The 12,400-nt window shown below is 50.2% G+C and overlaps 1 protein-coding gene across 2 annotated transcripts in view; it reads left to right on the forward strand.

Moving 5' to 3' along the window:
• Positions 1 to 12,400, forward strand: part of COL6A3 (collagen type VI alpha 3 chain) — an 89,518-nt gene that overhangs the window by 58,647 nt on the left and 18,471 nt on the right. Inside the window, exons 28-37 of one of the 2 annotated variants that reach the window (XM_075530382.1) lie at positions 1,240 to 1,302; positions 2,319 to 2,381; positions 4,412 to 4,462; positions 4,695 to 4,730; positions 6,004 to 6,066; positions 8,239 to 8,301; positions 9,912 to 9,944; positions 10,030 to 10,066; positions 10,173 to 10,184; positions 10,277 to 10,770. In XM_075530382.1, coding sequence (XP_075386497.1) covers positions 1,240 to 1,302; positions 2,319 to 2,381; positions 4,412 to 4,462; positions 4,695 to 4,730; positions 6,004 to 6,066; positions 8,239 to 8,301; positions 9,912 to 9,944; positions 10,030 to 10,066; positions 10,173 to 10,184; positions 10,277 to 10,770 — 915 coding nt within the window. Of the gene's footprint in view, positions 1 to 1,239; positions 1,303 to 2,318; positions 2,382 to 4,411; positions 4,463 to 4,694; positions 4,731 to 6,003; positions 6,067 to 8,238; positions 8,302 to 9,911; positions 9,945 to 10,029; positions 10,129 to 10,172; positions 10,185 to 10,276; positions 10,771 to 12,400 lie in introns of those variants that run through there. The other variant, XM_075530381.1, reaches the window with a different exon arrangement.

Here is a 12,400-nt window from a genome sequence, read left to right on the forward strand (position 1 = left end):
CTGGAGAAAGACAGCATATGTGCTACAGTAGGGGGTAGCACAAAACAGGAAGGCCCTCGGGGAGAGAGGCTGACGCAGTGGCGGCCCGACGGGCTGAAGCCTAAGAGCAACTGTGTGGGCGGCCAGGACTGAGCGGTGGCGCGTGTCCTTGTGCTGGCCATGCAGTCGCTGTGGGTGGGAGTCGGCTTGGTGGCATAGCAGCGACAGCTGCTCCTCGGGAGAAAGGCAGGGCTTCTCCTCCAACAAAGAGCGACAGTCTGGGGAACCGCGGGCCAGCCCGGCCCTGCCCTTTAGAGTCGCTATGGGTCGGCATGGGCTCAGGGCAGCGAGTTTTGGTTTCAGAAAGCTTTTCCCTGGAGCGTGGGGTATCTTTTCAGGTAAGTTCTCCCGACTCAGCATGTTAGGTGGTCAAGGGGCAGCGCTATTCAAGGAGTTGAGCCATGACCCCTGCACTGCGTGTGACTCTCCGCTTCAGAGTGGACTCAGTGGCACACGTGTTGGGGTCATTTCCAGACGCCGCACCCTTGTGTTCGTTCATTAATGGTTGGAATCTGTCCCCTAGGCCCGTTTGCACCTGCACGTGTCAGGTGCTTATTGCGGGGTGTGTGGAAAGAGGGGGCACAAGACCATATCATATCTGACCGCTTGCTGTCTGGTCGACGGCACAGGCTGGGCGTGCCCGTGTGGCTGGCGCCGTGGTTAGATACCGCCTCGAGCTGGTTTCCAAGCCGTGGCGGCCCGATACACAACAGAAGGAAACCCTGCCTGGCCCTGCACCCTCCTCCCCATCGCTGCTCTCTGTGAGCCCGGTGTGGAAGCCACTGTGCCCATCCATCTCACGCACGGTCTTCTTCCTTTCCGGTGACCCTCGACTCGACACGTGCGATGCTTTTCTCCACGAACGGATGCCTCAGTCCGTCTATAACACATCCACCAGCAGTTGCAATTAGTCTGTGTAGCTGGTGTCACCGGCCGTGCTGATACTTTACATTTACGTAGTACCCACACTGGGGGCTCAAGTGTGATTTCCATGATTGTTTCTGTGGGTCTTCACCGTGAGCGCTGTACCACATGCTAGGGAATTGTGGGTAGTGCAGGCTGTGGCCGCTTGGCAACTCTGACCTCAGTTTAGGAACAGAGGTGGGTGGGTGGGTGGTGGGAGGGGGTGGAGGGAATGAGCGACACTTCTCCTCCAATGGTTGGGGAGTTCACTGACAAACCTCTCTGGTCTTACTGCAGGGAGGCGGAGGGACCGCTGGGGCTCCTGGAGAACGTGGCAGATCCGGTCCCCTGGGAAGAAAGGTTCGTCCTGGGTCAATTGGGCCTCCTTCCATGGGGCCAAGAAGGGGGCTGGCACCTGGCTGACGTCACACTTACCTCTCCCGCATTTGTACACCTGTCCACGTGCTTAGAGTGGTCAGACCTTCTGCTCGCCATGGGACATTTCCATACCCACTGTTTCTCTCGAGAGCCTTCCTGGCCGGTGGGATGATCACCCCTACAGAGGGAGTGCACAGCCCCGACTGGAGGCATTGGAATCGGGAATGTTCCATCAGCTGGTGGCTGATAGGGTCCATCTGCGCCTTGGCTGTGTGAGGACAGCCAGAGGGCCATTGGAGCTCTCAGCAACACTTAGCTCAGCTTCAGCATCACATGATATACATACACTCCTGAGGTCCCTGCGGTGCACAGAGTGCTCGGTAATCCCAGGGCTGGCGTGCTATCAGAAGGCTGTCTGAGAGCCTGCGTTCCATCAGCCTCAAGGAATGCTGCAGTCAGCCTTATCAGAAACGAGAAGACGGCAGAGTTCAGAAGATGGCAATCTCCTCAAGAAATGTGCCCAGCACCCAAGATCCTCTTTAGTCCCTTTGTAAACCACTTTGAAACCAGAGAGCCCTAATTTCTGTAGGACCAACAGCACCTGCATAACAAAGAAAATCCCACTGATCTCTGCTCACGTCTTTTCTCAGGAAAAGAACGGTTCCTGGGAACCCAGAACCCCTCTGATGGGCCTGCAGGGTGGGGCTGGGTCTCACTGGTGATTTCAGCACCCACCACCTTTGTGTCTTCTCTCCCTAGCTCCCCACCCCTCTCTCTCAGGTCAGCGCGCCCACCCCCCCAGTCCATGAGAATGACAAGAACAAGCAAAAACTTTCCAAATCCTTTCCCAAATGTCCAATTTTGAATGCTGCAATAAAAAAAAGCACATTACATTAAAATCTAGTACCTAAAAACCCTTCCAGTGACGTCACCCAGAATGGAAGAAGGCTGGAGACAGCCTGAGACCACGGGGATCTCACTCCTGTCTTTCTTCCTAGGGTGAGCCTGGAGAGCCTGGACCGAAGGGTGGCCCTGGGAACCTCGGCCCTCGAGGGGAGACGGTAAGATTGAGACTCGCTGGGGGCTCCGGGTCTTTCTGACTCTTTGTTGCGAGGGTCAAGGAGTGAGGAGAGAAGGCCCTGCTTGGGGTCAGCTTTGTGTCTTTGCACACTGGGGTGGATGTCACATAGAGAAGACTCGAACCCTGCTTCTTGTAGTATTGGGGTCCTGGTGGTGCCGCACCGAAGCGAGATCCCAGCAGTTTAGACGCATCCGTCTATCCACGGCGTAAAGCTGTGGCCGTCCGTTTCCATAAAGATTAAAACTCAACCCAGCTCACTGTCTGGTACTGATTCCACTTCCTAGTGATCCTCACAGGGCAGGGTCGAACTGCCCGTGTGGTTGACCAGACTGGACAGGTTCTAGCCTTGGCATCCCTGTGGGCTGGTTCTACTCTGTCCTACCGGGTCGATGTGAGGCAGGATTGGCTTCGCAGCCATGGGCGTGGTTGTGGCTGCTTTCCTCTGGCAGCCTGGGGGCGTGATCGAAAACTCTGAGACCTGCCACTTCATCAATAGCGAATGCATTTCAAAATAAGAGTCATTTCATAAAGGCGCTGGTTGGTGGGCAGTGATAGTCCCTGCTCCCCGCCCCCGCCCTTTATTGTGACTAATAAGTGAACATGGCGACTTGCCGCAGTGTGTGCCCCCTCCATTTGGGGTCCTGCTGTCATTCTGTGGGCGTGAACGGGCAGAGTGTCTCTGAAGAGAGTGAAGTGCCTTTTGGGTGACAGACCATGAACTTACATTTGATAAGGTTGAAGTCCAGACTGAAGGCATCCCTTTTGAAGAAAACATTTAAAATATATTTTACATTTCTGTAGGTTCCCAGTACTGATGTTGTAAGCCACATGTGTATGATGGAGGGAGAAATCTACCGTATGGTGGGAATTTTTCTAGAATGAGTTCCCACATCTAAAACCTAGACCAACAGACTAGGCTGAGCTGATGGTCATGAAAACACAAAGGCTTGAGATCTTTTTCTGGAGTCTGTAGCTTCTCAGCCACTAGAGGAAAAAGGAAAAAAGCCAAATCTGTTTCTTTTACTTTAAGTCCTGGACTCCCAGGGCCACAGGTAAAGAGTCCCGACTGGCTAAGGGGTACCCTTGTTTTAGACTAAGTCTGATTTATTCATGATCTAAAAATCAGCTGACTTGGCTTCAGATGCGTACAACGAAGCAGAAGGGGTATTGGGATGGGGAATAAACTAGACTTAAAAATGAAAATGTAGCCAAATCAGTAAAAGAAATCTTTTTCCGGATCCTGTTTCTATAAATTTGGGGGCAACAGCTGACAAGGTTTTTAGAACTTTTGAGGTTCATTTGAAACTGTCAGTCATTGCTGGATTGGTATGTAAATTCTCAACAATGAAAAGGAGACACATTATAACAAACAACCATCAACGGGCTGCATGCCTGGTTTCACACACGTTTTAGAGACATCGCTGCATATCTAACATCTAGTCTTCTGGTTCTTCGGAAATCACAGGTGGTGTCCAGTTCTGGAGACCTCCCATGAAACTGTGTCATGGTCACATTATTGGGCATGGGGAGTGGGGGGTTTGGGAAGAAGAGCTGTCTAGAGGCCTTCACCAGGAAGGACTCAGGGAAGAGGGGGCAGGATCCCAGCCCAGAAGACTCAGGAGGGGCCCCAGGATGGATTCCAGAGCTCTCCTCTGAAGCAGAATCAAAGATTCACAGAGGCAGCACATCAAAGTGGCCTCAAAGGTTCTTTCCTTGCTGGAGTTCTCTGTGTCTGCATCCCTGAGTCCACCAAGATGGCATCATTATCACTAGGGAGTGGCTTCTCTGTATTTTGAGTCCAGCGGCACCATTTGCTCCTTCCCACCCATCCTTTGGAGAGATGGTCCTGATGTCCACCTAGAGGACAGGTAGGAACAGGAAGTGCCCCTCCCTCTGGACTTGATCCTGGAACATTCAAGGGCCTTCTCACGGAGATGGCCTTAGGCAGACACACAACTGTGGCTTGTCCCAGTGTGAAGGCTCACGGTAACACTCTCTGTCCTCTTTCAGGGAGATGACGGACGTGATGGAGTGGGCAGCGAAGGACGCAGAGGCAAGAAAGTAGGTATCTGCTCAGAGTTCTCAGATCTGGGCACACCAATGCCAGGATGCGCCAAGGACAATTTTGGACATGTTGTATTTGAAAGGATGATTTCCGTACATGCAATTGTGTTTTAGCAATTCCCTTCGTGATGCTGTAAACACGTGTATCTTCTCAAGGTGAATGCGTTTTAGCTGAATCGAAAGTGAGACGGACTCTTGAGTCATTCATTTGCCTGTTTCTCTTTTCTAGGGAGAACGAGGCTTCCCTGGATATCCAGGACCTAAGGTAAAGATTCCCCAGTGGTAAAGGAGTTTGGAGATAAATGTGGTCTGCCCATGGACAGAAAATCTGAATATGTTGGCTTTGTCTTTGGCAATTACAAATCGGGTGACCCTGGAAAAGACCTTGGCCTCTTGGAGGCACAGCTTCCTTCTCTGGGTGACTGTGATGACTGAATGAATTTTCGCGGCCACAAAAGTGTTTCCTAAAGTGTACAATGGTGTTGTAGTTAGGTGCTGTCCAGTCGGTTCCGACTCATAGTGACCCCGTGTCCAACAGACCGAAGCACCATCCCATTCTATCCCAGCCTCACGTGTTCTGATGTGTGAGCTCATTGGGGGCAGCCACCATGTCAAGACGCCTCATGGAGGGCCTTCCTCTCTTTTGCTGCCCTCTGCTTTACCCAGCCCGATGCTCTTCTCTAGGGACCGACCTCTCATGACAACGTGTCCAAAATAGGCACGAGAGTCTCACTGTCTTTGCCTCTAAAGATGCTGTATTTCCTCCAAGACTGATTTGTTGGCTCTTTTGGAAGTCCATGATACTTACCCTGGTACTTCAATATTCTTCACCGACACTGTAGTTCAGATGCATTGATTTCCCTCCGTTTTTCGTATGCAATGTCCAACTTTCACATGCATATGAGGTAACTGAAGGCACCATGGCTTGGCTCAGGTGCACCTTAGTCCTCAAAGCAACATCCTTGCTTTTCAACACTTCAAAGAAGTCTTCTACACCACATTTGCCTCAAGCAATCCATGGTTTGATCTCTTGACTGCTAGAATGGTAGGATCTGTATGTTACGGGTTGAGTAAACTAAGGCTGGAGGGCCGTGGTGATTGGGTGACTGAGTTCTCTCCTTCTGGTTGGGGGACTTGAGATTGATTCCCCGCCAATGCACTGCAAGGACAGCCCCCACCTGTCTGCTGCTGGAGGTGTGTGTGTTGCCAGCCATGGTGTGTAAGAGGTCTCCTTGGAGCTTCCAGACTAAGAAGCAGAACCTGTCAACCACTCCGTGGCCATTAGCCGACGAACACCCTAGGGATCCCCACAGTCCTCTCCTGTGGTGCTCAGGTTCACTGTGAGTCAGTGCTGATTCAAGGGCAGCTCACGCCAGCCACGACATAAGGCTGACTCTGCACATGCCAGCAAAGAGACCCATAACCCAGAGGAAAGGTGAATGAAAGTTGGAGGCCCTGGGACAAGCACTGCCCAGGACCCTCTGCTAGGCCTGTGCATTTCCAAAACTTCACATGTTCCTCTGTGGCTCTCTTCCTAGGGCACCTCCGGTGAGCCTGGGACAGATGGATCACCAGGCCCCAAAGGGATCCGAGGCCGAAGGGTAAGTCAGCTCAATCTTGGCTGCAGGTAGAATGCCAGAGCCTGATAGGCAACGAGCTGAAGCATTGATGTCTCCATTGGTCTCTGACCACCATTCTTCTTCACCTTGAATTCATCCAATGGTAATCTGGGTGGAACACAAGCAATCTTAAACCAATGTCCTCAGAAGTCAACCTCTTGGCCGTTGTCTGAGTCTGTCTCCCCTCAACCATACTCATAGGGAGCCTTTGAGTCCCCTTAGTCTATTGACCCTTAGGAGTCAGTGTCTGGGGTTGACACCTCTCCCCCACCCCACCACGATGCCAGAGGGAGTTGTTTCAATCCATGCAGCCACAATGGCCGGGCTCACCAGAGAGTGAGGTCACAGGATGTAACTAGACATCAAAGCTGCTCACTACGGTCGTGCAAGGCTCCCAGGCCAACCAGGCCTGCCCCGCACCCCTCTTCTGGACAAAATCCCTCTTCCAGAAGCCACACTTGGCTCTAATCTCTTTACTGGATGCTTACGCATCCTTTGAAGAATGTGCGAGCCTTTTCTGACCCCCATCTTGTAAAAATGAACTTCTGTTTAGTTTTTTTAAAATGTTTTTGAAATCTGAGCAAAAGTGTGAAGATGAAATCAGGCTTCCATTCAGCAGTGCACCCACAGTTTGCTTTGTGACATTGGTTGCGATCCCAAGAGCCCTCCCTCTCCACTTCCCCCCTGGGCCCATTTCCCCCCATCCTTCTTCCCTCTCCCTTTCTGGTACCCGAGCTCCTCCCTGGGAAAACCCTGTCCTTTTCGTCTCTGTGGCTGGTTTATCTAAGGAGTGCTGCCTTCCCTGTCAGACCAGTGGCCTTTCTATCGTGTGGCTGAAGGTTGAGTCATTGGGATGAGCTTCGTTCCAGGCCTGGAAAGGCCATAGCTGTGGGAGACCCACAAGTCTCTATAAGACTGGCCTCTCCCAGGATTGTGAGCTGTGTTCCCTAAGTTCTAGCCAGGACCAGGTGGTGTGACTGGCTTCATAGCAGGTCTACTGTGGCTCTGGTCTTAGAGACTGGCGCAGAGTTTTAAATGAACAAATCATGGTCTAGTTGCTAGCCGTTGGTTTTATCCTAAAATCTAGTTTTTAAAAAAAACACACAAAATTTCCTAAGTATTCTGTTTACTTATTCAGTGTGGACACAAAATTAGATCACATGCTCTTTATGTAGAGTTTGAACACATGGGTAAATTATCTACATGGACCAATTGCCTTATTAATTGCTAGTTAGCTAATCTTTTGTGCACTCATACATCATCTCCTCAGTGTCTCCTGGGCAAGCCCCTGTTGTACTCTTTCCTCTCCGAAAGCACTGATGTGGGCATTCAAATCAGCTTTGTGAAGGTTGCTTATTCCTACTCTTAAATTTCTTTTACATTTACTGTTAATTGGGAGTTAATACATGTATCATATCATTCCACAGTTCAGTCACGTCAAGCAGCATTGTACAATTGCTACCACCAACAGTTTCCGAACATGCTTTTCCTTCCTGGACTCCTTGACACCATCTCCCTTTTACCACCCCCACCCCCCCCCCCACCCCGAAACCCTTAGTCTACTGGCTTTCGCTACAGATTCATCAGTCCTGGGTTCCATGTACCAAAACACAACAGAAAAACACAACACTTCTAAGGTAAACCCTGATACGAACAAACAAAAACCAAAACAAAAATACAGACAAGGTTGAAAACCAGATCAGGTCCGCGTGCATCAGAGCAGGGATCAAGTGCAAGAGTTTTAACTGTTCAAGTCAGGTTTAGCCTTTGCTCTTCTGTATGCGTCTCACCCACGCACGCTGCTTAGTAACCACTTTCCTCCCAGCCCTCATTTGTGGAGGGAGGGAGCTCCCCGGAGGTCTACTTCCTGCGTGGTTTCCACACACAAATCTTGGACTCCAACTGTTGTCCACAGCCCTCCGCAAGCAGGACTCTCACAATTTCGGCTCGGATACTAATCCCTCGCTTGATATCAGATTATATGATTTATAACCCTACTCTTGAATTTGGGGGACCCTTGAGCTCTCCGGAAGGTTTCTCACGGTCATGGGAAAAGCTAGATTAGGCCATCTTTTCATCCCTTCCAAGGTCAGGGTTTGAGATTTTATGTCGTCTGCCCCGGCTCAGCAACGTATGTTCTTCTATCCACTATAGGGAAATTCCGGCCCTCCAGGGGCAGGTGGACAGAAGGGCGACCCTGGCTACCCCGGACCAGCTGTAAGTACGAGCTCAGTTCCATGTGACCCTCCTGAGGGCTGGACGACTTTACACATGGTCTCAGAGAACTTCTATGATCCATAGTCTGCACTGTATGACAGGCCTGCATGGCATTGCTTTCTACTCTTGCTGGTTTGTTTATCTTAACCACTTCCCTTACAAGTGTACAGTGGGGAGAGGACTTCCGAGGCTGACATACTTACAAAGAAAAGGTTTGTGGCATTCTGGCGTCTAGGGTGTATTGTAATTTGCCCTTCCTGTCTCCTGGTCTGGCCTTGTTTACAAGAGAAAGGATAGAGAGCAAATGAAATAGCTCTTGCTTTCACGTTGAAGAAGTAGTCTAATTACGTCGGTCTGTGGCTTGGAAAACATTTCCTGTGGTTTTTAAAATCCCCCAGAGGGCTCCTGATTCATGGCTTTAAAGCCACAAATGGCCCTGCCGTCAGAAGGCAGGCTCCCACCCGCTGCTGTCCTTCCATCATCTCCTTATAAGCCGAATCTGAGTTTGAATGTTGCAAGTTTGTCTTATCTTCCACGTTGACTCTGATGAGGTTTCAAGGAAGAATGGAAAAGATACTGTAGGAAGTGGACAACCACCCTTAGAAGGAAATGTCATAGAGTCAGTGTTTGCTTTTTTAAAGATGGATCAACCACATCTTGAAATGACAATTTTTTTCCTCTTCATTTTTCTCTCTGCCTTTCTCCTGGTCTCCCTGTAGTTTTCAGCATCTGCTTTTTTTTGGTGTGAAAACGGTTTTTCATATATATATATTTGTCATAATATATATATTATAGTGGTCTCACGCAGTATTCACCTGTATGAGGTTGACTAACTTTGCCGAGCATAATGTCTTCCAAGTTTGCCCATGTCCTGAGGTGTCTGACTGGTTCGTCATGCCTTTTTAGGGGTGCATAGTATTCCACCGCATGAATGTACCAGAACTTATCGATCCATTCCTCCACAGAGGAGCATGTTGGTTATTCCCATCGTTCGGCTGTTGTGTAAGGGGGATCATTTTGATTGTGCTCAGGAGCAAAGGGCTGAGTTAGGTGGGTGCTGGATCGAGAATGTTAAACCAGTTACACGATTGTGAATTGGTTGGAGATCCAACTGGCAGAAGTAGCCCATGAACCAGCCCACGGGGCCCAGCGTGAGTTCTTGACTTTTAGGGCAGTCATGGATGAGGCTCAGATGCTGCTGTAGATCTCTCTCTAAAACCACTTGTCAGAGAGTCCAGCTGGGATGTTCTAGAGATGAAGGTGGAGGCTTGCTGAGTGTCTCCTCACTGCCCTTTCTCTGAACAGGACGCACAAAGCAAAGGGAGAAGCAATGTTTGCCACCAGGGTCAGATGTGTGCCTTATACTGATGTGTGTCTCAGGGTTGGGTGTCCCTTCAAACGCTTTCAGTGACCTCACCGGGGCACGCTTTTGTTCTTAACACCTTCTCACGGTGGCTCTTGAGCAGTAAGCTCAAGTTCACAGGGAGAGACAGAGATTCTAAAGGACCAGAGTTAGTCACAATCCACCTTCTTCCGTGGAGATCTGGGAACTGTGGACAATTCTTTTAAATTCCCCAAGTTTCTCAGCCTTTTCTTCCTTGATTTTGCAGGGCTACAAAGGAAACAGAGGGGACTCTATCGATGTAAGTTGCCCGTGTCTAAACTGCACCATGATTGTGCAAGCCTCCCTCTCCTCTCCTTCAACACATCTCTTGTCTCCTTCTATAGCAATGCACACTCGTCCAGAGCATCCGAGATAAATGTCGTAAGTACCCGACTTTTCTGTTCCTCGGCGCTGAACCTGTATTCTGACATTTGGAATTCCTGTGGGGTAGTCATGTCGCTCACCCGTCTCATTCTTTCTTTTATAGCTTGCTGCTACGGTAAGTCGACTGGTGTCTGGCTTTCTTCGGAGTCAAGCAAGAGTCCACTCCAGTAAGTAAAATGTATCCGTGATAACCCCTCCTTCCCGCAGGGCCCCTTGAATGCCCCGTCTTCCCGACGGAACTAGCCTTTGCCTTGGACACCTCTGAGGGGGTCACCCAGAACACATTCAGCCGGATGAGAGATGTCCTTTTGAAGATCGTGGGTGATCTGACCATTGCCGAGAGCAACTGCCCCCGGGGAGCCCGCGTGGCTGTGGTGACCTACAACAATGAGGTGACCACTGAGATCCGCTTTGCCGACTCCAAGAAGAAGTCTGCGCTCTTGGAGAAGATCAAGAACCTTCAGGTGGCTCTGACATCCAAGCAACAGAGTCTGGAGACTGCCATGGCCTTCGTGGCCAGAAACACGTTTAAACGAGTGCGGAGCGGCTTCCTGATGAGGAAAGTGGCCGTTTTCTTCAGCAATAAGCCCACGAAAACATCGCCCCAGCTCAGAGAGGCGGTGCTGAAGCTCTCGGACGCGGGGATCACCCCCTTGTTCCTTACCAGCCAGGAGGACCGGCAGCTTATCAATGCCCTGCAGGTGGGTGCTCCTCGGCTCCACAGCCGCTCCGTCTCTCCTTGTTGCATCTAGGAAGATTCTCATACACAGTTGCTCTCTCTCTGGTGGGGTCATGTTGCATAGATCCTGGAAAGTCCTAGGGGGCTGGTCTGACTGAGATCACCTCTAGTCGGAGCGCCAGGACAGGTGAGGGACTCTGGGATCAGCTAGACACCCACATGGCTTATTCCCAGTGCCCTCCTTCCATGGTGACAATTAAAAAAAATCATTTTATTGGGTGCTCGTAGAACTCTTATCACAATCCATCCATCCATCCATCCATCCATGCATCATCCATCCATCCATCCATCCATCCATCCATCCATCCATCCATCCATCCATCCATCCATCCACCCAACCATTGTGTCAAGCACATTTGTACATTTGTTGCCATCATCATTCTCAAAACATTTTCTTACTACTTGAGCTCTTGGTATCAGCTCCTCACTTTTTTCCCTCCCTTCTCCTCCCTGCCTCATGAACCCTTGATAATATATAAATTATTATTTTTTCATGTCTTGCACTGTCTCCCTTTACCCCCTTATCTATTGTCTATACTCCTGGGAGGGGGTTATAGGTAGGTGATTGCGATTGGTTCTCCCTTTCTCCCCCCACCTTTCCCTTCCCCTCCTGGTATGGCTACTCTCAGTATTGTTTATCTGTCCTGGATTCCCTGCATTTCCAGCTCTTATCTGTACCCATGTACATGCTCTGCTCTAGCCAGATTTGTAAGGTAAATCGGGATCACGATAGTAGGGGGCAGGAAGAATTAAAGAACCAGAGGAACGCTGTATGCTTTATCGGTGCTACACTGCACCCTGGCTTGCCCGTCTTCTCCCCACCATGGTGACAATTTTTGCCAATCAAGATATTGGCGATGGTTGATGGGTTCTATCTATTAATGGGGACAAGGGTTTCTGTGACTTGTTTACCTTTCGAATGGGATCTCTGGAAACTTGGGTCTGTTCTGGCTCTCCTCTTGCCATGAAGACAAATCTAAGATGCCCTGGGGGCCTCAGAACAAGTGCATACCCTCATACTGAGGATGTCCTTTTCAGGCCCAGTGGTGAAGAACACTCATTTCTTCTGGATAAGACGTTCTTGCAGTTAGGAAGGGGCTCCAGAGAGGATGAGGCCCGGATCCATTATACTCTAAAGTCCATGTGCTGGTAACCCCCAAACACTCTGCCCCACACCAGCCCTGAAGGGAGCATCACCTTTCTTAGTGGTGACCCTGAAACCTCAGGACCCGTCACTCTCCACTGCACTACTCTTCGAACCTTTCTTTGACCACGGTCAGCCTGGGCCGAGGCCAAGTTTCCCTTGCCATTGCTTCAAGAAGGAAACCCATTATTTATTACAATCAACCTATTCATGTTTCTCGGCTGCCGGTTCTACCAGGCATTGTCTAAGGCATGTGGGTGGTGAAGATGAAGAGAAAGAGCCCTGGACCGGCCATCAGGAGGCTTTGGATTTAGTTGTCTCCCATTCACGCTCTGTGTCATAGAGCACAGTGATGCCAAGGCGCGTCAAGTCATCCCACCATGTCTTAGATTCCCCATCTGTCAACGGTGCGTTGAGTGCGAAGATCCCCAAGGGCTCTCCTTCCTAT

The sequence above is a fragment of the Tenrec ecaudatus genome, chromosome 13 (genome assembly GCF_050624435.1).
Source record: "Tenrec ecaudatus isolate mTenEca1 chromosome 13, mTenEca1.hap1, whole genome shotgun sequence".
NCBI lineage: Eukaryota > Metazoa > Chordata > Mammalia > Afrosoricida > Tenrecidae > Tenrec > Tenrec ecaudatus.